Source organism: Cervus canadensis, chromosome 18, assembly GCF_019320065.1.
Source record: "Cervus canadensis isolate Bull #8, Minnesota chromosome 18, ASM1932006v1, whole genome shotgun sequence".
Lineage (NCBI taxonomy): Eukaryota > Metazoa > Chordata > Mammalia > Artiodactyla > Cervidae > Cervus > Cervus canadensis.
In genome coordinates, this window is record NC_057403.1 from 48620475 (window position 1) to 48647580 (window position 27106).

At 37.9% G+C, this 27106-nt stretch overlaps 1 protein-coding gene across 1 annotated transcript in view; it reads right to left on the reverse strand.

The window, feature by feature from the left end:
• The window catches only part of LONP2 (lon peptidase 2, peroxisomal), a 92374-nt gene that overhangs the window by 61087 nt on the left and 4181 nt on the right, over window positions 1-27106 (reverse strand). The window contains exons 2-7 of the mRNA XM_043437814.1: window positions 22107-22341; window positions 20108-20239; window positions 18839-18961; window positions 17168-17331; window positions 14393-14487; window positions 8664-8922 (exon numbers count right to left, since the gene is read on the reverse strand). Of these exons, the coding sequence (XP_043293749.1) occupies window positions 8664-8922; window positions 14393-14487; window positions 17168-17331; window positions 18839-18961; window positions 20108-20239; window positions 22107-22341 (1008 nt within the window). The remainder of the gene's footprint in view (window positions 1-8663; window positions 8923-14392; window positions 14488-17167; window positions 17332-18838; window positions 18962-20107; window positions 20240-22106; window positions 22342-27106) is intronic.

Genomic DNA, 27106 nt, shown 5'->3' on the forward strand with positions numbered 1-27106 from the left:
AAGAGTTACTAGATTCAATTCTTATTTTCTATTTAATTCTGGCTGTAAATTACCCATGATATTGGAAGGACTGCATCTAATTTTTACCACTTAGTGAAACTGAAAAAAATTACACTTGAGTCACATAGTTATGATTCTTACACTTCTAAGATTCCAAAACATCCAGAGAGCCCTATGAATTTAATTCCCATATTTTTCATAGCTTTTCCGGGCACCCTTCTGGCACTTCCCAAACCCCAACATAACTGCCTTTTTACAGTCTGAAAAGGCTGACTCAAGGCTGGCTAAAACATTATCACCATATTCATGAAGGAAATTAGAATTGGTTCAAAGGGCCACTCAAAATACTTGCAGGCTCCACCCAAAAAAAGAGAAAAATTCCAACTTTTTTATTTTCATAGACAATAATTTTTTACACATAGTAGTAAGAGGATCTGGGACCAACAGTATTTATAGAAAAATTTCATTAATTCTGGCCTTTTGAATAAAACTGTGTTCACCCTCTATACACCAACTGGCATAACCAAGCTCAGCCAGACATTTAGTTGTGCATTCAAATGTTAGAGGCTGCTTTAACATATCTGAACAAAAATCATCTACATAACTGACAGATGCAGAGCATGACACGAAATAAAAATATATTTGTCAAACTAAAGACAGTGCCTTTATTACAAAGCCAGCAAAACTTTATTTTAAGCAGCAATTTCCCGATTTTAATTATAACCCTACGGCCTAAGCCATGAGAAATCAAATGCTGTTTGTGAAGAGGCGTGAACGGGTGAGTGCCTGCAAGAAACAAACCAAGGACAAGCGGAACAGCGGCCGCATCTCATGATCTGCACAAAGCCGGCTCACGGAGCAATCCTGCCGCCTGACTGGCAAAAAGTAGGACACAGTAAATAGTGACCTTTGAAAAGACAAGAAAGCCTCAAGAATATCACAGGAATGCTTTTCATCTGGGGGAGTGATTGAGGCCCTGGAACAAGATATAATAAACACTGTCCGGTTATAATGAGGAGTTAGCACATTCAAGACTTCAGAACAGGATACAGGAATGACAAGACTCATAAGTAATAAGTTCTCTGAAATTCTCTCTCTGGAGAACTGACAGATTTGTCAGCCTTCTGTGAATAAGCAGGGAAGGGAAATTAAAAAAAAAAAAAACACAACACCTCAAAGCTCTAAGGGTCATTTCTTGCTGCATTAATTTCTTTTCCTTTCCTTACTGTTTTTGACAGGCAGATTTCAAAGCCAAGTCATGACAATTCTAGACCTACAGTCATGGAGAGAAAATAGTATTTTAGACAGCTGCCCTTTCTAAAGAAGCAGCAGAAATCTAAGTACTAGTCATAGTATAAAACAACTCCTCCTAGGCTTTCCACTGCTTCCCAGAACCTAGAAGATAAGGTCCGAACTCTTCAGTCTGGAATTCAAGGTTCTTCACAATCCAGTCCCCACCACCGGCTCTCCAAATACAATTGAGGTTCTTAATACCCCTCACACGGTTTTTTTTTTTTTTTTTAATCTTTGTTAATATGGTAAGTTCCTGCTCTTAATACCCTCCCCGCCTGTGTAAATCCCAGAAATCCTGCTAAACTCTTCCTGACCAACTCTCACAAAGGAATCTTTCCAATAATGCAATGTCTGCAGCATGTACTGGCCCTATAGTTCTGATTCATACTTAAGACCTAGGTTTTATCCATGGGTACCAAGCATATGGCCTCCTCTAAAAAGGCAGTGAGCACTCTGATAACAGAAAGTGGGTCTTAATACAGATTAGATGCTGCAGACAGAGTTGTAAGATTGTTCCCCAAATAGAAGCCCCTATTTACTTAAAGACACCAGATCAATGACGCCAGGACCCAAAATATCTATGACCACTGATAAGGTCATATAAGTCTCTGAGTACTGCTTTGCATGAATAATATGACCCAAGCCTCAGTTTCCTCATCTGCTAAAATGGGGTAATGGCAGTGCCAATCTGATAGATTATATGAGATCACGAGAGACTATTATAGGTAAAGCACACAGCACAGTGCCTGGCACACAGTAAGCTTTCAAAAGATGTTAACTGTAACTGTTATTAGTAAGCGCTACTTTAAGTCCACTTGTAATTTCCTGGAAAAAGATAAAAGGCAGGTGTCAGTACACCTAAATTTGGGTCCCATTTCAATGTCTGTCTCACAGAAGCAACTCTTATAATTGTCTTTTCATAGTGAAACCGAGCCCCCCAGACCAAGTTCCCTTACTGAGTTAATGATTAATCTATCCAAAACTTTATTCCTTTCCTTGTCCCCTCTGACCTCAATCCTGCACTAATCCAACACTGACCAAGCACAGTCAGATGACTGACTGGTGTCGATAACATCGCCAGTGTACTGAAATAGCTGTTATAAACCTCATTGTTTCACATACAACTCAGGTTGCTTCTCCAGGGCAAGGGGCCCCAAGCCATAGACCACCTGGCCAGAGAATCATAAACAAGAGACATTCAGACTCTTGAAACTACAATTAAGAAATGTCACAGAAATGTCACGCAATGATAATTAACCCCAGCCTCTTTGTTCCCCACCTTTAGAAAAACCCCTTGCTCAAAGAGCAAGTGAAACTGGATCTGAGGCTTGTCTCCCACAGGGTGCTGGGCACCCTGCAATGAACCCTTCCTTTGCTACAAACCTGCTGTCAGAGTTCAGCTCTCCGAGCCATGGGCACATGAGCCTTTTCCTCAGTTACAACAGCCCCAAGAGCGTTCAGTGACCCTAGGGCTCCTCCACCACAGGTGACGTCCCCAAACGCGCACCGCTAATCTAGATGTCAAGCCAGGACAACTGCGATCAGAGCCTGTCAGCTATGTAAAGTATCTGTGATGTGCTTGTGTTTTGCCAGAAGGTATGGGGAGCAGGCAATTCACTGACTGAAGTTAGAGAGTATACTATGACTAAACCTTCAGACTAAACCTGATGCTGGGAAGGATTGAGGGCAGGAGGAGAAGGGGACGACAGAGGATGAGATGGTTGGATGGCATCACAGACTCAATGGACATGGGTTTGGGTGGACTCCGGGAGTTGCTGATGGACAGGGAGGCCTGGTGTGCTGCGGTTCATGGGGTTGCAAAGAGTCAGACATGACTGAGCAACTGAACTGAACCCTTTGGAATATGAATAAGATGACAAAAAATGTAGCTGTAAGTGCTATACACTTACAAACACAACACAAAAATGTTCTCTTTCAACAAACAAACACAAACATTTTAAAAAACAAATTAGCATCCTGAGAAACTACAGAGGTAGGAAATGAATGACTTTACAAATTGTAACTGTTTTGAGGGCAAAATACTGTCTTTTGAGGGCAAAATACTCTGTTTTGAGGGCAAAATACTTCTTCCTTATGATACAACATCTAGAAAGCAATATAGTACAATACAGGAAAGCTTGAAGACTTTTTCCTTTTATTTTTCTAAGAATGTATAGCTCCAATTACTTATTATTCAGCCTGAATACGTAACTATCTTGGAGTTTTTCTCAAAATTAAACCATACAGGTGAACTTGAAAATATATAGATCCATAGTTGTAATTGTTCATAGGCTTATCAGGACAATTCAACCAGTGTATGAGATACAAAAACAAAAATGCCTACATAGTTCAAAATTTTAAGTTACAAGATTAGCATTCTTAATTTTCCAAAAAGCAATCTGTATTATACTTGAAAAAACAACTACATAAAATTACAATATCATTTACTTACAGCTGCATGGTAATCAACTATTTTACTATATTGCATCATCCCTAGATATATTCAAATCAAATCCAATGTAGTCCAAGAGGCTGGTCATTCTGTCACTGCCAAGGATATCTAAATGTTAGGAATAAGGGGTGTTTTTCCTTACTTCTTTTCCAGTATGTAGAGAGGGAGGAAAAAACGGCATTTTACCATCAATTTTTTCATGCCTATCCAATTAAGGAGCACTTATGGGCTACAAGACAAACTATTAAAGTGATATTCACAAACAATTTAAAGTAATATAAAAAGTTTATGTTATAATGTTAGGTTGAAAGGGTAGGATGAGAATTCTGTTGCTTTAAAAAAGGGCAAAAGCTGCCTAATGAAAATCTGGCAGGAAATAAAATGTTAGAAGTGATTACTTTTGTATGGTAGAAAAACATAAGAAATTTTTTCCTTTTATTTTTCAAGTTTTCTACCCAAGGGGGGTGCGTGTATATGTGTGTGTCTCAAGTTGGATAAAGTAATAAACCTAAAAGAAATCCTAATGAGCTCTTTTTAAAACAGAAAAACAGTCTTTAAGGAACTAAAAATAGTCTTTAATATAGCATGTCTAAACAAATCACACTGTTCTATAGCAGTCATTTCTAAATCTTCTTAGACAGCCATTTGCATGGATGTGCTCCTCCAAAGGACTGCCTGATTTCCAAGATATTTTCATTTTACTTGAACTCACACGGCACTTACAGAGCACGTACCATGCCTTGCACTGTGCTCGGCAGTACCAAATGTACAGAGGATTAGAAAATACAAAACAATCCCTACCCTACAGAGCCCCTACTTTTACTATATTTACATTTTACCTCCACAGGAATGTATTAGAAATGCCAGAGGCCTGTATTATTTAATCATTAAGGAGCACAATAGTTCAGAGGAGAGCAGGATCACCACCAACTGCACTTATCTTAGTGGAGGAAGCCTTGGGTTGCGGCCTCAAGACAAACTTGGAAGCTTTTCGGAGGCAAAGAAGAGCTATATGCAAATACACGTTATAAAGGAGGCTGATGAGCAAACAGTAACATGTCTGGTGTACTATGCTAAAAATATTTTAAAACCTTGCTGCTTCAGTTATTTTTCCCTTGTAGAGACTAATAATGAAACAGCTAATTTAGTTAAAATTTCACTATTTCAGGTTACATATGAAAATTTATCAAGGTGGAAAGCAAAAGTTCATTTTTCTTCTCATCTTGGTTAAGAATTGAGCTGAGGATTCCTTACAATGATAAAACTTTATCATCTGAACAGACAGCTGGTAAGTGACTTTCAAAGAGTTACTCTCATCAACAACCTGAGAAATATCACAACATATATTTCACTGAGGAACAGCTAATGAAAAAAGATCATTATACAAACATGATTTTATGAAACCTCACCCCAAAAGAAGTCACTTTATCTTTAATGTCTATGAACTGATTTAAATTGTTTATATTTAAATAATTAATTAAATTGTTTAAATTATTAAAATATAAGTCATAAAAACTGATAGATGGGAACAGAGACTCTGTGACTTATATAAAATAGACAAAAATCTCAAAGGAGATAATGAGAAATATTAAACTGAAAAAATGCAGTAGTTAATATGGAGCATACACATGGCTATTCTTCCTCTAATCCACCAAAATAACAAGAACCTAAACAATGGGACAATGTTCAGTCAGATCACTGTTATTTTCTCAGTCTAGGATTTACATGTAAACCAAATCTTTTTCTTCCCATCTCCCACCTCACTGTCATTTTAACTCTAAAAGATAATATCTTGGGTTGTTTTTAAAATCAATTTCTAACTTATTAGCACCTTCCTCCACATAAACAGGCACTTCTACCAAAAGGCTAGCGCTCCATGCGTGGGAAACTGGGGAAGTGAGTGGCAGAATCAAGAGAACAAGCAAGGAAGATAAGAGAACGCAGCTCTGTTTTTCCTTGACTATTTTAAGGCTGCTGAACAGTGGTGCCTACTCACAGGCTGAGGAAAAACAAAACTCTGCGTGAATCCGGCTTGTGAGCATGTGACCAGGACTAAAATGTCAAGACCTGGGTGTTCCCCAAATGCCTCAACTGTGACATGAGCCACTTGCTCCCACAAACCCCACCCCACGGTGGTGCTATAATCCTCTACTGTTTCCTATCTCCTCATCACCTCCTCCAACCAGTAACTCTGTCACAAGCACATACTCTGCTCTCAACTGGCCTTTCTGTTATCCATTGCTCCCGGCTCTCCACCAGCTTCTCAACAGGTTTCCAAGCAGAAATTTTCTCCAGGCTTTGGTCATGTAGAGGCTGGGTGGGTGGGTAATAAGTCCCCAGTACCACAAGCACAGATTGCTGTAGTGTTCAGCGAAACATCTGGTACAGTGATGGCTAGAAAGTACATGTTTACCAGCAAGGTGTATCGAAAATCAGGCTTAACAGAGTGATTCAGACAAACCCACATACCTTTTACTTGGCAGTGATCATAACCTCAACATGCACCATAAAAAGCTTATATTTACACATATTTTATGCAAATACACAAGCTTCTTTCACAAAAGAGCCATAAAGAAAATAAATCTTCATTTTCTTTAGGTTCAATTCTCTTAACAACAGTCACACACACAAAAGTATACTCACTTGCAAAAAAGAAAACAAATTTTCTACCTATCAGTTTCAGTAAAGATTTATTTTTTTTCAGTAAAGATTTAAAACAGGGATCTGTTTAAACCCAACAATGCTCATAATAAATGGTGCGGATTATGACCTTACATATTGCCCACCAACCAGGATTCCTAGGTGGCGCTAGTGGTAAAGAACCCGCTTGCCAATGCCCAGACGTAAGACATGCAGGTTTGATCCCTGGGTCAGCAAGATCACGATCCCTGGGTCATGAAGGGCATGGCAACCCACTCCAGTGTTCTCGCCTGGAGTATCCCATGGACAGAGGAGCCTGGCGGGCTACAGCCCACAGAGTTGCAAAGAGTTGGACACGACTGAAGTGACTCAGGACGCATATATGCACCAACAGGCATTGTAAAGATACATTTTCCACAATTCTGCCACACAAATTAAATAAGTCCCAAACAGGATATTTTAGGAACAATTTAAGAATCAGATTGAATTTTATAAAAAATCATCCTGAAGCTTATAAATCTAAACATGTCCTCCTGAAAATTGAGAATTAAAATAATAATGAAAGGTAATTTTTTTTGAATATTCAGTGTGTGCTGGGCACCAAGCCTTACTAAATAATCAACACCAATGTAGGAAGAAATAAGGACAAATACCTACATGTCATGTGCCCAAGACATTAATTTCACATAACAGTAACTCCACAAACTTACTGTCTAAATTTCATCAAATACTCACACAATAATGTGCTACAGATAAAAGGAAGAAATAAATGAAGACAACTCGGAGTGCAGGAATCAAGTCTCTTGCATGGAGAACACCTCCCTAAAGCTCAGTACGTAAAATCTGAAAACTCGGGCCACAGATCTAGCTTCTCTAGGATTGGTCCACGATGCCAATCTCTTTACAAAAGCGAACTACAACCTCTAGTGGCACATATGAGAATCAGAAAGTCTAGGCAACAAAAACATGATTTGAAATTGCCAGAAAGACCAACCCCGATCAATTCTTTGACCTAATCTGCAGTCGTTATTGCTTGTTTATGAAAATCTTGAAATGATTTTTCTTCAATGCGTTTAAGTATTGTAAATAAGCAAGTAAAAGAGAATAAAAAGAACCATAGTTTCCCATCCCTGCTTAAGGATCCCACGAATAAGGCAAATGAAAAATAAGGTGTCATGAAAGCATCATATTCTTTTTTCTCCCACAATTCAAGTTTAAACCACATTCACCAAATTGTAAACATGCATTTAAATTACCCTTGGCTACTGGTAATCGCTCAATGCTTGCATTGGCAGGCCTGCCAAAGCCCCTACTTATAATCTGCAATGCTTTTGCAATTTCAAGATCAAGGGTATGATCTTAAGGACAGAGTTTATTTGGAGTTTAATTACTTTCTATTAAAAGTTACATGCCCTCTTTTAAAAAAAAATCATTTTAATTGAGATATAACTGACATACTACATTATATTATTAATATGTCAACATCATATTCTTCTAAGTATACAGCATCATATTCTTTTAAGCAGTTCATAATTTCTACATTCTTAAATGTTCTACATTTCTAAATGTACCTTAACACATACACCACAGGTATGTTTTCTCACAACCTGAAACTATGAAACAGAGGTTCATGTTGTCCCAAAGCATCTTCCAATCTGAGCCACAGAGAATAAAACAATGAACATAACATGAAAATCTCACTCTAATAATGTCAGATTAATCAGAGACACAATTCTTATAGTTTAATGTATTTTTATGGAAAGGGTGTCAAAAATGCAAGGATAAGGCTTAATTATTTTTTCTCCTTATTACTCATTCTCACACTACAAACCAGCCTCCTTGAAAGAAGGTTTAAACTGCAAACATAATAAATTTGTTATCAAAGATTTACCTCCTTCTGTTTGCCTGCTATTTGCACTTACTTCTTAAACTCTAAAAGTTATAGGTCATTATTTATGAAATGTTATAGGGCCAAAATGAATATAAAGATATAATATTTAAGAATAACCGATTTATAATTGCATTATAATAAGATTCCAGGAAAGCTGAGGCATAGACTCCCTGTCCACCATCGCACAGACATCAAGGTTAGTTTGGGTATACCTTGATGGCAGAGGCCTGAGGCTAGCAAGTAAGTACCATAAATGTCCTTTGCATTCAAGGTACCACAAAGAGCCATTTTAAGGAAAAGATCTGTATTATGCACTGACTTAGGAGGGGGCTCTAGACAAATGAAAAGGGAGGAGATTCAGAGATTAAATTGAGAGAGGTCCCCTACCTGTGTCCTCGAATGTCAGACTGATCACACACGCCTCCAAGTGCAATCCTGTGGAACTCTCGGCCCAGGGTCTTGGCCACTGATCTTCCCACACTTGTTTTACCAACCCCAGGAGGGCCGACAAAGCACAGAATGGGGCCCTTCAGGTTGTTTTTCAGCTGCCTGACTGCCAAGTATTCCAGCACTCTCTTCTTCAATTTTTCCATGGCATAATGATCATTATCCAGCAGAACTCGGGCTGCTCGAATGTCCAGACGATCTGTCAAGTAATCCAACAGCCACAATCTGAGCACATGGAGCTATTCTACGGAAGATCTCCTTTTCACACTGGCAAAAGTCAGAATAGCTTTTTGAAAAAAGAAGTGATTAGAATAGGCTTGGTTTCTTCTAAATGAGTCTTCAGGGAGACCTGGACTTGGTTTTCTTGCTGAAGAAGATTTAGTATTTATAGAAATAATAGATATTACATAATTAAAAACTCAAGGAGTTAATACTCATTCCATTTGGAATGATTTTCTATATACATATTATTTCTATGGAGACAAGCAGAATATTTCTTACATATTCTACTTATGCTTGTATTTGTTCTTTTTCTTTTTAAGTGGTTTTTTCTTATTATGTTATATATGCTCATTCCAGAAAATCTGATGACACTAATAAAAAAGGAAGAAAACACTCACCCGTAATCTCATTTCCCCACAGATAGCATCACTACCTTCACTTCAGTACACATTATTCCACATTCTGTGTGTGTGTGTGTGTGTGCGCACGCGCACACACACACACTTATATACCTATTTTTCAAACTAAGATTATATGAGGTCTTCAGATTTTGGAAAAGTAAGTTTTTCTCACTTAAATAATAGGGACATCTTTTAGGGTCAAATGTATTCTTCAGTAACAGTTTAGTGGCTACATAATATTCCATTATTTAACTATCCACACTCATTCCCTATTGCTGAGCATTTAGGTTATCTACAAATCTTTACAGCTATAAAGTATGCTTCACTGTGCATCTCTGTAACTAAATCTCCACCTATCTCTGTAATTACTTCCTTTAGCTAATCTTCTAAAACAAAAGAGCTGGGTCAAAAAAAAAATTAAGACATGAAGAACTGTCTAAGTTCTATCTACTAAAATCTCACCAGAAATGCACGAATTAAGCCCTGCTTCTAGAGCCAAGCTTTCATCAGGTTTACCGCTGCTTTAGGACCTAAAATAATCACAGATTAAACAACAGGTCAAGCCAAAATGAATTTATCAGCTGGGTGGCAGCCAGAGGATAATCCACAACCACAAAACTGACAGTGAAAAGAATGGGAGAGAGAAACACACAGAAGTCCACTCTTTAACTCAAGTTATTCGGAACATGCTATGCATTTTTCCTACAAGAAAAAAAAATGGCCTAGTTCTCAAGCTAGTCTACAAAAATCCAGCTAAGCAATAATGTATGTAAATTAATTACAGTACTACTAAATTTAGTCAGAGTCTTGGCTGAGCGATTTGGAAAGGGAAGAAAAAAATTTCTTCCCCTTTCCTGGCTTCAGAAGCCAACCAATGAATATATGAATAAATGAAAGTCTCCTATTTCATGATTCTAACCCTGACACCAAAACCTACCACAGTAAAGAAAAAACCCACTTCAGACCAATTCCACTTTGCATAGGTCTAATAATTCAAATGCTGTTCAAAGAGTAATCTACAGAGTCCCAGTGGGATTTCAGTTATGCAAAGATGGTTCAATACTTAGTTATCAATATATTTATATCATGTCTAAGGGCACTTTCCAAGAAAATGTCATTTTGTATCTAAAAAGGCATTTGTTATAATGCAACATTCACTTCTGATGAACATTTAGTAAATACTTAGTAACTAGCTGGGCTGGATGAAGCACAAGCTGGAATCAAGATTACCAGGAGAAATATCAATAACCTCAGATATGCAGATAACACTACCGTAATGGCAGAAAGCAACAAGGAACTAAAGAGCCTCTTGGTGAAGGTGAAAGAGGAGGGTGAAAAAGCTGGCTTAAAATTCATCATTGAAAAAACTAAGATCATGGCATCTGGTCCCACCACTTCATGGCAAATAGATGGGAAAAAAGTAGACACCATGACAGACTTTATTTTCTTCGGCTCCAAAATCACTGCAGACGGTGACTATAGCCACAAAAGTAAAAGACACTTACTCCTTGGAAGAAAAGCTATGATGAACCTAGACAGCATATTAGAAAGCAGAGACATCACTTTGCAAATAAAGGTCTATATAGTCAAAGCTATGGTTTTTCCAGTAGCCATTTACAGATGTGAGAGTTGGACCATAAAGAAGGCTTGAGCGTTCAAGAGGGAGGGAACATATGTATACCTGTGGCTGATTTATGTTGATATTTAGCAGAAACCAACACAATTCTGTAAAGCAACTATCCTTCAATTTAAAAATATATAAATTTACAAAAAAAAAAAAGGCCAAGAACTGAAGAATTGATACTTTTTAACTGTGGTGCTGGAGAAGACTCTTTAGCCTCCCTAGAACAGCAAGGAGATAAAACCAGTCAGTCCTAAAGGAAATCAACCCTGAATATTCATTGGAAGGACTGATGCTGAAGCTGAAACTCCAATACTTTGGCCACCTCATGCGAAGAGTTGACTCACTGGAAAATATTCTGATGCTGGGAAAAACTGAGGGCAGGAGGAAAAGGGACGACAGAGGATGAGATGGTTGGATGGCATCACCAACTCAATGGACCTGAGTTTGAGCAAACTCCGGAAGACGGCGAAGGACAGGGAAGCCAGGCGTGCTGCGGTCCACGGGGTCACAAAGAACCAGACATGACTGAGCGACTGAACAACAAAAACAAAACCAAGAACAGAAACTATGTACTTTAGAAAATAAATGAAAACACTGAAGGAATTTCTTCTAATATGCCAAGATAATTTTAAAAGTCAAGTCTTTCAAACTTTTAAGGAAAGAAAATTTCCATGCTACTTGTTGTTGTGTTATTTTTTCTCTACAGGATGCATCTTTTCTGATTATTCTTTTTAATTATTCAGAATGCATGCTTCCTATTACGAATAAGACTCACAGTGAAACATAAAAAAATGTAAAACTTACTTCAACATTTATTTCTCTATTTACAATTAGAAGATTGAAATGGTATCTACTGGCTCCCTCCATTCAAGATGGAAAATCAACAAACTTATTTCTTCCAACCCACTCCTCTTTGCTTAGGTAACTGTCTCTACTTAGGTAAGCTTCTCTTTTTGAGAATTATGAAAGACATTTTTCACAGTTTTATGATTTTACTTGTAACAAGTATTTAGCCCTGAAGTACTAGTTTAGAAGTTCAACATGACTACTTTTACACCACAAAGTATCCCTCTTCAGTTCTCCAATGAGATGGTGAACAACGAGAAGTGTTTCTGTGATGGGTACATGAGTGCCGTGCATCTCTAACGCTGACACATGTCCAACAGAAACTCTGAGTTGTGGGGAAAAAAAATAGCTTTGCTTTGTTTTTATATTTTCTTGGTTATGTCAGTAAAGAATGGGAGCTAGCACTCTGCATTTAAGTAAACATTTTGCCTTCAATTCTCTACAAGTGACATTGTATGAACCTGACAAAAATTCCTAGTTAGTCATTAATTTCACTTTACAAATAGGACCAGTGCAGGAGGGGAGGAAGCTGAGGGCAACTTACTAGGTTGCTAAAAGCAAACAGTAAAACCTGCAATTTTATATCTTCAGGTCATCATACTATATGCACCCTGCATGTCTCGTAAGTCATTAGTTAAGATAAATCCTAGAGCACAGAAAAACATTACCAAGAGAACACCAGCATTTCAAAACAAGACCCTTGGTGTTACCAAGTTATCTAGATGTGCTTCACATCATGCACTAGCCCTAATGTCAACAGAGAAAATAACAGGGCTTGGAAATTATCGTGACTCCATTAATGACACAAATACCTGTCAAAAACACACCAAAATGTAAGGCATTTCATTTTATGCAGATGAAATGAAAGCACTAAAACTGCAACGTCACTTTCTTTCCCAGGTCTGTACTAACCGTGCACAGGGCCTTCTCCAAATCTCTCAGAATAGGGCCACTTTGCTTCAAAGCAGGCGCTGAAGTGCTAGGAGTTAACAGAAGACCATCTGAACCAAAATGGTATTTCCTAATAGCCCAGCTAGATCCAGATGGCCATCAGAACTCAAACTGATCAGGGGACAGCCAGGGGCTAATTCAATGGGAACGCATGCTCCCCTGCGGTCGTCTTACTATGGCGTTTCCAGAAAATTTTGAATTAAGAATTAAACCAAGAAATTCAGCTTCAGTTTGTTTCATAAAACATCATCAACTGGAAGGCAACAGACTGTCATGAATGTAAACATAAAGTAAATTAAGAAATAAATTTATCAACGTAGCTTTATATACAGTTACTCAAAACCTGGAAACAACCCAAATGTCCAACAACTGCTAAATGGATAAACCAATTACTGATAGATGCAGTAACATGGATGAGCTCTAAAGTAATTATTCTAAGTGAAAGAATAAAAAAAAAGGGAGCACATACTGAATCATTCCATTTGTATAAAATTTTAGCCATATACATTAATAAATAAGCCAAGTGAGTCCATCAAAAAAATTAATTAAAATAGGGTTGTTTTAACCTTAATACTGCCCTAGCATAGTTAATATAACACAAATATGCTTCATTCTGGGCCCTCTTTGAGACAAAAATGCTTCTTCTGAATTCTAAGTACTGGAGAATATGCTCCTCTGTAGATTAACAGAAAATTATTTTTTAAGAAAAACATTTTTTAATATTAAAAATTCAGCATTCTGAAATCTAGTATGTATGGCGTACCTTATATGGGGCATAAACATATGTTTTGGGGCTAACACGTCTCAAAATTTCCAGCACTGCTTTAAATGTAAGTTTTATTAGCCAGGAAAATATATCTGATCAATTCTCAAGACTCACCAATTCTTATGCCAAAAATAGTTCAAAGAATCAACCCACTGCTGAACTTAATAAACTTTGTATGTAAATTTAACAAGAGAGTCCAATAACAGAAACAAATGCAAATAAAATGATTCTGAAAATTCTGAAAGACAACTGAGTATATTTCTTACCCCAAGAGAAAGTACATAACAAATACATTTAAAAAACAAAAAAAAACAAAAACTGGTATAAAATCCTCCTGGTAGATAAAAAAACTTTACTCAAAGATAGGAGAGGTAAAAAGAAATTAAACTCTTTAAATAGTTTTAGTGGGAAAAAAACAAACTTTCAATGGCAAAACTGTTTTACTGTTATCCTGTCATTATACATAATTATTTCTTTTAGAAAACATAAAAGATTTGCTGTCTCTAGTACTTATTTGGCACTTACTGCCAACTACCTCAAAACTGTTTTGCTTTCCTATGCTCCTGGCAAAGAGTACCTAAATATAAAGCTTACTGTCTAACTGACTACTGGTACTAAAAAACACATATTCACCAATTACAGAAAATCCTACTTTCTCCAGAATGAGGCAAAAGGCACTTTTACGCAGCAAGTTTTCCTGTATTTCCTAAAACCTATGACACAAGTTCAGTCTCTAAACAGTTCACATCATGAACTACTGTAACAGAAAGGTAATCAATGGGCGATATTTCACCAGAATTTGCTCGCGCTTCCTGGGAGACAATCAGACTGCAAAAAAAGCTGTTATCTGTGCACTCACCGGTTGTACTTTTGTTCCAGGGAAGCTCCACCATGAGTTCTAAATAACTTCTCGTCAGAGCATACTCTGGCATTGACTGAGGCATTTTTTTGAGCCTGTGGGGAAAGAATACATAGCCAACCTGTTCAGGAACACAGAAAAATTCTGTAAAACAGGAAAACCAAGCATATCTCCCTTTCTTGGTCAGATATATCACGCATTTTTGGCTAAACAAATCTGAAAACATTTTCATTAGGCTGGTGCTAATGTAACTGTTAGCTTCCGTAACTTAGCTAAAGTAACTGGGGCTTCCCTGGTGGCTTAGACGGTAGAGAATCTGCCTGCAATGAAGGAGATCTGGGTTCAATCCCTGGGCTGGGAAGAGCCCCTGGAGAAGGGAATGGCTACTCACTCCAGTGTTCCTGCCTGGAGAATTCCATGGACACAGGACCCTGGCAGGCTACAGTCCATGGGGTCACAAAGAGTTGGACATGACTGAGCAAATTTCACTTTCACTTTTCAACATAACTGTGGTTTTTGCATTGTTGAACTCTGCCATTTGATATTGGAATACATTCTTAATAAATGGGGGTATGCTATACATCATTTTAATGTGCATTTCTATGTTTTTTGCTAATGACTTATTACTTGCTATTTACTTTAGACTGGGGAAATGATGTTAGACAAAAAACAAATTCTATGATATTCTTATTCAGGTTCAAAATGGGTTGTAAGGCAGCAGAGACAGTCACAACATCAATAACGCATATGGCTCAGAAACTGCTTAATGGAAGTACAGCGCAGCGGTGGTTCAAGAAATTTTGCAAAGGAGATAAGAGTAGTGAAGATAAGGAGTGTAATGGCTAGCTATGGGAAGGTGATAATGACCAATTAAGAGCAATCATTGAAGCTGATCCTCTTAAAACTACATGAGAAGTCAGCCATTCCATGGTCATTCAGCATCTGAATCAAATTGGAAAGGTAAAAAAGCTTGATAAGCAGATGCCTTATGAACTGACTGCAAATCAAAAAACTCATAGTTTTGAAATACACAACAACTACACACCATTTCTCAGTAAGATTGTGATGTGTGACGAAAAATGGATTTTAGATGACAGCCAGCGATGACCAGCTCAGTGGCTGGACCGAGAAGCTCCAAAGCACTTCCCAAAGCCAAGCTTGCACCCAAAAATGGTCACAGTCACTGTCTGGTGGTCTGCTGCCCATCTGATCCACTACAGCTTTCTGAATCCTGGCAAAACCATTGCATCTGAGAAGTATGCTCAGTAAATCAATGAGATCCACTGAAAACTGCAATGCCTGCAGCTGACATTGATCAACAGAATGGGCCCAATTCTTCTCCACAATGATGCCCAACGTTGCACACGTTGCACAACCAACGCTTCAAAATTTGAACCAATTGAGCTACAAAGTTTTGCCTCATCTGCCGTATTCACCTACCTCTCACCAACCACCTACCACTTCTTCAAGCATCTCAGCAACTTTTTGCAGGGAAAATGCTTCCACAGCCAGCAAGAGGCTGCAAATGCTTTCCAAGAGTTCACTGAATCCCAAGGCACAGAGTTTTATGCTATAGGAATAAGAAAACTTATTTCTCACTGGCAAAAATGTGTTGATTGTAATGGTTCCTATTTTGATTAATAAAGGTGTGTTCCAAAACTACTATTACTTTTGCATCAACCTAATAAAAATCTAGTTAATAAAAAGATTATTTTGTTTTAAACAGATACTTGCAAACTAGCGTTCTGATTCTATCCTTGAAATACGTAAGGCCTTATCAGTATCTGTATCTCATAGGGAGAGTCTCAAGTCAATTACCCAGTGATTTATTCAGGTGCCTAATCATGTATAATATGATAATTACATATTGTCTTGGATCAGAGAGAAAGTCAGCTCATCAGATATTTAATTAAAATAATGCAACTTCCATAATATATGCAGTGCTTAATAAAGTGTTCTGTACAAAATAGATGTTCTGCATTTGTTAACTAATGTCAGAGTCATTGTAAAATATCTCAGCAACATTTACTTATGTTCTTAACTGTGTGTCTCAGAAGTCAGATCTTCAGTTCCTGGGCATACATTTAGGTTGATTACAATCCACTCATAAAAAAATGCAATACAGTCAGAATGTTTTAAGTGTGGAAAGGAAAAATTGGTTTTAACCCTGAGACTATCCAGAAAATGTGATCAACTCATGTACCCTATTCTGTCAGCAAGGTTCCCTTGTACTTTATCTTGTAGGAAGGCAAAACTGATTGGCCCTGCCTCCTAAAGTTTATAACCTAAGGACGAAAACAGTGATGTGCAAAGAACACAATAACTGAATAAACATTATTTCTAAGTATGGCCTTAAGACAGTGAAAAGGCAGTGGCAACAGTGACTGTGCTTGACAGCATACAGTAGATGGAAAAGTTATATCACTTATATTCAGCATTCAAGAAAAAGAAAATGCTGAACATGGTGTTGATTCCAGAGTATTAAGTACTAAGAAGCAGATTCTGATGGAGGAATAAAGAAGAGAAAGCACTTCACAGATCACCGCTCAACCTGAGAATCAGGGAAGCCATAAGCATAAGAAATGTAAGAGTTAACAGTGGAAACAGAGTGGTCCGTGGCTATACTAAATATACAGGAAAGGAGAAAGATAAAAGAATATGAAATGAGAGATCAGCTTTGTAACACAAAGTAGCAGATTCACTTCCATGAGCAACAGTTTTTAACGTTAATAAGCAAATGAAAATCCTAATGAACGAGCAGCTTCTACAACTTACCTTTTTATCTCTTTGACACAGACTTTGTGGGCCTGTTCTGGCATGCTGGATGTCCGTATCTTTTTCTCCAGCATGACAATGTCATCGTTATCTTCATCCTCACCCTCGTCCGCTAGAGCACCTGGGACGTGTGTGATCCTTCTCATGGGGCGTATTGCGATGACCTACAAGATGAAGCAGGAGAGAAAAACTGCATACCCAAATAAACTGGGGACGAAGCACTGAACCACCGTAAACATGTTTATGGGTAGAGGCTAAATCTTTAGGGACTAAAGCTCAGAATGAGGAGGAGGAGGCACATGCACATATGGAGGGAGCAGAATTTACAAAAGCAGATGAAGATGAGATGGACATGATTCTTCCATGCATGCTAACACTACCAGCATGAGAAGAAAAAATTCAAGAAACCGGCTACTAGTAATAACGAAAACATCTAAGAACTGTCTCTTCTTGAGCTACTACTGCAGCCACTATTTTCTTGATATACTTAATGACTACTCAACATTTGGCAACTGAATAAATTCCATTTTCTCCCTACAATACAAAGTTTCTCTTTAGCATCTTTACCTTTCCACCACTGTCTCTATTCCCTTCATCTGCACCAAGCAGAAAAGTCTTTCCACCTTTCAAAATGTCTTATCTATGGTTTTTCCCAATTAACTATACACTATTTACTTCCCTTGTGATGTTCTGCTTTTCCAACAAGAGGCATTATCCACCACTTCTCCTTCCTTACTGGTTACTTAATAATTTGTACTTAGTACTTTGACTTTTGTCTCCAATGTGCTGAAATTGTTCCCTGAAACCCAACAACAGTCTCCTCTGCCAAGTCAAACGGTCTTATTTAAGTTTTCCTTCTCTGTGACTCTCTACCATGTTTTAAAAACCACCTACTCTTTTGAAATTCTCAACTCATTAATATCATGAATCAACTCTAGCTGTTCCTGGAGCAAAATGATATACTAGCATTTAACTTAAAGGCCTTAGAATTTATTTAACTTATGAAATTACCTATTTAATATAGTCAAATATAAAAGTTAAAAACATAAAACAGCAAAAATATAATTTTATAAAAACAGAAATATTAAACTAAGACTAACAGTTTGTAGAAATGACAACTGAAACATTTATAAGTTAAAACTAAAAAAAGTCAAGTCAAAAACTTAAAACAGTACAAGATAATTTTTAAAAAGTCAAAGTATGGTACAATACATTCAGTCAGTCCTTTTAGGAATAATTTTGTGGTATGTTCTTAATAAATACTGTATGCAGTGGCAAAAAAAAATCATACTCAAAAACAGTCATCATTGTTATTTGTTAATTTTTAATACATTGAAAACATCACACACTGGCAGAAGAAGAAATGGCTTACTAAACTTACCCCTTTCAATGATTATCAAAACACAACATGAGAAAGTGTCTACATGCTTAAAAGGAAAAAAAAAAAAAAAAAAAAGATCCAAACACGGAGAAGGGGCAGAGGGAAACAAACTAGAATTCAAAATTTTATCAGTAACTTGGGTGAAAGAGACAATGAGTTTGTTTCTTCTTTGTTCCTTTCTTTATTCCAATTTTTTTCTTAAAAAAAAAAAAAGAAAGAAAACAACTGAACCTTACATCACACAAAAACAACTAAAGAACCTAAAGAAATGGATTAAAAGGAGGATTTACCCGCTTATCATCATCTTGCTTGTGTTTTCTGGTTTTCTGAAGCAATTTCAGGCCTTCAATTTGTCTGACAAGCAGCGGAATGGTCATCTTGAACCGTTCCTCCAGACTCACAGCATCTAAAATCTGAAACGTACAGCACCTCTCTCTCAGAAATACATGCTCCAGAAACAAGGCAGCCAAGAGTCATGACTAAACTGCTAAGTAAGAAAGATAACTCCTCTCAATATTCACAGCTACACTATGGCTAACACAACCAAATTATCAGCAAGGTCATCTGACATAAACACCAGAATCCTAAAAAAAAAGATAAGAATAATAATATCTTCAGTTTCTATTTAAAAGATGAAGTCAAGATATGGTTCCAAGAGCAAGAAGAAAACACATTTTATGTCAACTCTTTCCCGGGAATTATCCTCTGAAAGCCCAGATGTGTCTACGTAGTAGGTCTAAACAAATCATAGGTTCAAAAAACTTAACATTTTACATACACAAGAGTCTAGAACATTTTAACCAACCTCCACGAATGATCTGAGTGAGTAAGGTTCTCTGGTCCCTCAGTAAAATGCCCTTGCTAAGCCCACGCTAGGTCAGTCGGTAGAACTCCTGCCTTCTCTGCTCCTACCAGCTAAACCGAATTCTTGTGTTTAAACACAACCTATCTGCATTAGTTGCACTGGCTAGTATAATTGTTAGACTTAAGCATTAAATAAACTGATGAAATAAGGAAGGTAGTTTAATGTTCTCGAAGAGTCAATAAAATAGATCGCTTAAAAATACTACAAAAATAAGTGTACAGGAAAACTTTTATAGTTTGGAGAAAAGACATTCAAATCTAACAATCCACATTTGGATTATTTTTCAAGTGTCTTTTAAATTCATTTCACTTTAAAGAATTAGAAGTTGAAAACCATAAAAAAAAATCATAGATAACACATCATAGCTGTGGTCTCTGTAAGAAACATGGAGAATTCTAACAATGCGGGCTTATCATATACGAGGGAAAGGTCACAGCTCCACACTTTTAAAAAGTCATTCTCACTTAAACTATTTCCATAAGTTAACAAACTACCAGTACTGATAATGCAAATGAAAGAACCATCTGGGTACACAAAAATGTAAAGCAATCACTGTAAAAGTCAATTTAAGTGTAAACGTATCTTAATTACTTCTGTGGGTCTCCAGTATCTCTTACCTGAAAGTCAAAACTTACTACCTAGATCCAATTAAGAAGTGACAAAGCAGCGTGGCATTCCAGAGGGGAACACTGACCTGGAGCTTCTCTTTGTTGCTTGTTCGGATAATTGATGTCAGAATGTCTGGTAAAGCTTCCCTAGGAAGACTGTCTAAAAGACGTCTCAATTTAGCAACTGCAGGGACAGACATATCCAACATTTCAACCAACTACAAAGGGAGAAAAAAAAGTCTTTTTAATAAAATTGGGCATTGTTTGTGAATTTAAAAAATCAAATTGTCATACAGGTTTAAGTTTGGGTCACAAAGAAAGTCTTTGCTTCCAAACAATCACTGATTATTAGAGACCAGGCATTTTTACAGGACTCAAAGGAAAAGAAGTACTGTTAAAATGTCAATTGGAATGAAAAGCAAAAATGGCTGGAAAGTGGGTAATAATAATGTTTATAAAAAGTTTTGTAAATCAGTGATTTTAGTATTTTATTTTAAAAAATTAAAATTTATAGAAAAGTTGCAGTAGTATAAAGAAACTCCTTCCCCTAATAAACTTCCCCTAAATTCATCAGCGGTTAACATTTTGTCTCTCTCTCTCCCCCACTCTATATACACACACGACACACACACAACACACAAATATTGCTAAAATGTCAGAATAAACTGCAGACATCATGACCTTGTTCTTAAGAATAAGGATACGTATTCTCTTAGAGAGTGTAATTATCAAAATCTGGAAATTTAACATGGCTTATTATGTCAACCAGTCAGTAGCTGAAATACTGTTTTTAGTAGAACACAGGATGAATTAAAATCTGAGCACTGACTGATTTTTTTTTTAAAAAACACGTTCCAGGGTACAGCCTGGAGTTAAGACAGATCAAGCTCCAGGCAAGCTTTCAGTAACTGTGATATTCAGTGGAGCTGTTGATAAAAGTTCCCCTTTCCTTTTGCACAATGGTGGTATAACCGTGGTGATGTTATACAAATTCCTTGAATGTCATTATAAAATCTTTACATATTTAAAACTTTTTGTTGATTCAAAGTGGGGAAAAGTAAAGCATAAAAGAAAGAAGCTATGAAGCTATGTCCAAGAGAGGAACTGAGACTCAGGGACAATCACTCAGGAAAAGGAAGATAAATTCTACTTTCCCCTCAATCGCCTTCATTCCTAAATAGCATATTCACTTACTCTGGTTCTCAAACTGAAGCTTCTCTCTTTAAGTGGGTTTTTCCTTTCAGTCCCGACAGCGGTTATAGTTCAAAATTCTCTATTTTTCTGTTGTTCACCACACTAGAAATGTGTCCCTTCAAATGCCACATCAAGTACAAATACCACAGGCTATGAACACCTGCCTACACACTTTTCAACAGTCAACAGAGTTTATAATCAAGGCCTTTAGACACTGCCTGTCCCATACAGATCCAGTTTAGTCACTGGGTTACATCAATAGAACATACAAGACTACATTTTTGTAATATACTTCAGTAAGATCTGAAGTGAATAAAAGCATAAAAGCATATGTTTTGGGGTGAGGGAAGAAGCTTTCTGTTCAATCGAGAATCAACCAAAAAAACCTCAAACCTACAATTAAGGAGTCCAGTGTTTAATGTACACCTAACCTGTGAATCCCTCCCAGAATTCTAGAGGATGGAGGTTTCAACCACATGTGAAACCACAGGCTTAATCTTCCACACCAGTCACAGTGTGATCCTGACTTCTGAACCAACATAACATATAGTGTGATGCCTAGATCTTCTAGCAACAAACAGCTTCTGTTCAGTATTTTAATTTTTAAGATTATTTAGGTTTAATAACTATCTGGTTTGGAGACACTGAAAGTTATAAGGAAAGCTCCAGAAACACTCTTTGGAAAAATTTTAGAAAGGATCGGCTAGCATGTCCTAGAAAGACTGAGATACAAGCCCAGACAAAAGCCATTTGAAATCAATATATTATATCACTAAATCTTCTAAGCACATACTGCCTGAACACTTCACCACTCAACAAATTTATCACATCTTACGGCAACAAAGAAACCGAAGAAAAGAGAATTTTAAGGAAACACTAAAAGCAACTCACTTGTACCGCGTATTTGTAAAACTGTTCCGATAGCTCTCCGAGCTCCTCCCTAGTCTTACAGGTATTGGGGAACTCCTCCAGCCGGTCCAACTGTTCCACCTCGGCAACAGGATACGGCTTCTCTTTCACAACCTGTACGATCTGGAAGCGGCACAGGCCTGTGATCAGCAAAGTATAGTGGGGCTTGGGCCAGTTACTGCCCACAACCTGGACTGCCAGTGCAGCTGTCCCGATCCTGAAAAACACACAGAATATCAGCATTACAAATGCTCAGTATGGGAGGGCAGAAACTCACCTCAAAAGGGTTGCCTTTTCTGAGAAATTCATTAAAAAGCAAAGAACATGCGAAGTGCAACTGAATTATTTCTCTATTTAATTTCACATCCGGTGCACTGTCTGCTGGGCCTTCCTGGTGGCTCAGTGGTAAAGAATCCGCCTACCAATGAAGGGGGCTTCCCTGGTGGCTCAGCTGGGAAAGATTCTGCCTGTAATGTGGGAGACCTGGGTTCGATCCCTGGGTTGGGAAGATCCTCTGGAGAAGGGAAAGGCTACCCGCTCCATGTTCTGGCCTGGAGAATTCTATGGACTGTATAGCCCATGGGGTCGCAAAGAGTTGGACATGACTGAGCAACTTTCACTTCACTTCTTTTCACAAATGAGGATCTGGGTTCAATCCTTGGGTCTAGAAGATCCATTGAAAAAGGAAATGGCAACCCACTCCAGTATTCTTGCCTGGGAAACCCCATGGACAGAGGAGCCTGGCAGGGCTACAGTACATGGGGTCAAAAAAAGTCAGACATGACTGAACAGTAACGACAACATGGTCTGTTAAGTCCCTACCGCCTGCTATGGGGCCGTCTCATTCTAATTAGATGTTTTAAGAATTAGACAGAAATTCCTAAGCATTTGGATTATTTAAACATAAAAACGTAAAAGCACCCCCCCCCCCCCAAAGAAAAAGTAAAAGCAGTTGAGATTTAGTTTAATTTTGCCAGCTGGGAATGAGGTAATCTGTCACCAGAGTACACACTAGCATTATGGAGTTGCAAAGAGTTGGACACGACTGCGCACACATAGACACCCATTCTAAATAGATTTAAATACAAACAGTATGATGTAAACCAACCTAAGTAATCCCTGCTCCAACCAGTTTTTCTACTAACACCAAACCAGGTGTTTTACATAATCAATCTATAAAACTGCCATCAAATCTGGGAATTAACATGTATGCCCTTGAATTCTGAATTGCTAAATGTGGGACTAAATATCAGAGGCCACACTTATTTGCGGTCCGAGGAGACTTAGTCAAAGACCTATACCTCAGGAAAGTGTAAATCTAGTTCTAAGTGGTAATCACCACACCTAACACTTGATAGAAAGTTATACTTCATTTAAGCCTCAGCTCCTTATCATTCAATCCTGACCAAGTTGCATATAAACTAATTCACAGGAAGGAAGCCTCAACCAAACTAAGCTGAAGTAATACAAAAGAGCAAGATCAACATTCAGAGGAGACTTACAGATGTTATCTACACTTAGATTTTCTCCCCTGAGCCACAGGCTAGGTTGTAACTTCAGACAAGAAACTAAAATCAAAGTGCTCAGCACTTTTAACACTCTGGACAATGGTGACACAGGAAAACTGCGCTTGCCCATCTCAAACATGCTGATGGCACAGACAATGTGCGCATACTTTAGTGAGCTCGCTCACTTCCAGCTGCAGCTCATTCTTGACTCCTTCCTTGTAAATGACAAATTCTGTACAGAGCCTGTCACCTTTGGCTTTCCACTCAGTTTATTCTGAGTTATGCATATATTTCCTTACCATCCTTGCAGGCATACCACGTGGACAGGGGATAAAACTTTATTTAAATACCAAGTGAAACCAAAAAATCAGGAAAATAATTTGGTGGGGAGAAAAAACACATCATGTACTTAAAAAACCTGATCTTGTGTTGCAGCTGCTTTTCCTCAGGCATGAATCAAACAGTAGGTTCTCTCTCCCAGTCGCTGAAAACCTGCCTAACTGCCTGAGAGAGTTAGCTGGACCTAAACTAGAGACTAATGAAGACTGTGGTTCACTGCAGACGACAACCACCAAAGTTTATACAATGCAGAATGTTTACAGTTCTATTTATAAGAAACACTGACAGGTGAGAAACCGGATTCCTGGCCTCAGGGGTTTACAAACTAAAGAGAAACCAGAGGGAAATAAAACAAATCCAAACCTCCAGATTAGGAAGTAAATTTAATTATTTGGGCTATGTCACTGATTAAAGGTGACACTAAAAATGAGTCTTCTCACAAAGCAAATAAAAGTTTTGCTAACAGTGAAAGGAGACGTTCCAAACAGTACAGAGATTAAGTTGGATTTATACTGTTTGTCCTAATAAGAAAAAATATACAGGGGTTTTCAATGTGAATTATTTCTTACTTTAAATCACTCGTAGTTGACAAAAGACCTAAAAAAACAAAAACACAAAAGGGTACATAAAAAGAAGGTACCCTTTTTAAAGAAGAAACATGATGATGTGAAATAATTAGATGGCTAGAAACAGACCATTCAGTGAAAGACATCTGGGGTAAAAGCTCTGGGAAGAAGGATGATATTTATGTTATTTAAAGTTTTTTTTTTAATGTGGACCATTTTTAGTCTTTATTGAATTTGTTACAATATTGCTTGTGTTGTTTATGTTCCAGTGTTTTTTTTGGCAGGGAGGCAGGTGGGAGCTTAGCTCCCGACCAACCAGATCCCCCTCTAGGCATTGGAAGGCTAAGTCTTAACCACTTGACTGCCACGGAGGCCCCTAATGCTATTTTAGACAAGCTGTATTGTATGTTGGGCTCTAGGTTTTACACATAAAAATAGGTATTAAGGAAACAAAATGTTCAATTAATACTTTCCTTCTATGATGGAACTATGATACATAGGGTTTATATCAACTTAGTCATCTTTCTAAATAATCTACTTCTTCTATTACTATGAGCTTTATCGTTGTTTAGATGCAAAGTCATGTCCAACTCTTCTGTAAGCCCATGAACTGTAGCCTGCCAGGCTCCTCTGCCCATGGGATTTCCCAGGCAAAAATACTGCAGTGGGCTGCCATTTCCTTCTCCAGGGAAACTTCTGGACCCAGGTGCCGAGCCTACCTCTCTGGCACAGGCAGGTGGATTCTTTACCACTGAGCCACCTGGGAAGCCCAAGCACTTTATTTGTTGATGTTCAGTTGCCAAGTTGTGTCCAACTCTTTGTGACCACATGGACTGCAGCACACCAGCTTTCCCTGCTCTTCACCACCTCCCAGAGTTTGCTCAAACTCATATCCACTGAGTTGGTGATGCTATCCAGCCATCTCATCTTCAGCAGCCCCCTTCTCCTGCCTTTGACCTTTCCTGGCATCAGGATCTTTTCCAATAAGTTGTTTCTTTGCATCAGGTGGCCAAAGTACGGGAGTTTCAGCTTCAGCATCAGTCCTTCCAATGAATATTCAGGGCTGATCTCCTTTAGGATTGACTGATTTGATCTACTTGTTGTCCAAGAGTCTCAAGAATCTTCTCCAGCACCGCAATTAAAAAGCATCAGTTCTTTGGTACTTCTTTACGGTCCAACTCTTACATCTGTAATGACTACTGGAAAAAAACATAGCTTCGACTATACAGACCTTTGTTGACAAAGTGATGTCTCTGCTTTTTAATACGTTGTCTAGGTTTGTCACAGCTTTCCTTCCAAGGAGCAAGTGTCTTTTAATTTCATGGCTGTAGTCACTGTCTGCAGTGATTTTGGAGCCCAAGCAAATGAAATTTGTTGCTGTTTCCATTTTAGCCCCTTGTATTTGTTATGAAGTGATAGGACCAGATGCCAAGATCTTCATTTTTTTAATGTTGAGTTTTAAGCCAGCTTTTTCACTCTCCTCTATCACCCTTACGAGGCCTTTTAGTTCCTCTTTGCCTCCTGCCATTAGAGGTGGTATAATCTACATATCTGAGGTTGTTGATATTTCTCCTGGCAATTTTGATTCCAGCTTGCGAGTCATCCAGCCCAACATTTTACATGATGTATTCTGCACAGAAGTTAAATAACCAGGGTGACAATATACAGCCTCGAGGCACTCCTTACCCAATTTGGAAACAAGTCCATTGTTTGATCTGGTTCTGTTATTTCTTGGTCTGCATATAGGTTTCTCAGGAAACAAGTAAGGTGGTCTGATACTCCAATCTCTTTAAGAATTTACCACAGTTTGTTGTGATCCACACAATCAAAGGCTTTAGCATAATCAATGAAGCAGCAGATGTTTTTCCGAAATTCCCTTGCTTTGTCTATGATCCAATGAATGTTTGTGATTTGATCTCTGGTTCCTCCGCGTTTTCTAAACCCAGCTTGTACACCTGGAAGTTCTCAGTTCACATAGTATGGAAGCCTAGCTTGAAGGATTTTGAGCATAACCTTGCTAGAATATGAAGATAAGGATAGCTGTGGTCTATTTGCCAACCACTTGCTTTTTTCTTTTCTTTCACTTTTTTTTTTTTTTAACGTTATTTATTTGGTCAGGCCTCTTGGCTTGTGGGATCTTCGTTCTCCAACCAGAGATTGAACTCACGCCCTCAGCGGTAAAAGCTCAGCGGCCTAACCCCTGGACCACCAGGGAATTCCCTCCTTTTTCTTTACTTTAAAGCCCTCCATTTTCTTGGAATCCTTAATTCTAAATCTATTTTTGTAATAATGCTACTGCAGTTCAGCACATCCTGAAAGAAATGCCCACTCCTTCCCCCACCTCCATTTGTGAAATCTACACTTAAAACTACTCATTTGGACAACGACAATATCATTAACCTTCAGGGTTACTGCTCTGCAGTTTACAAAAGGCTTTCATAGGTCCATACTTCATTACCACCACTTTTCACTCCTATGAGGAAGGCTGCACTATCTCATTATTATAACGAGTAACTCAGATTCTTTTCTTGCCACATGGACGACATGAATTTGTACTTGTAAGAAGTAT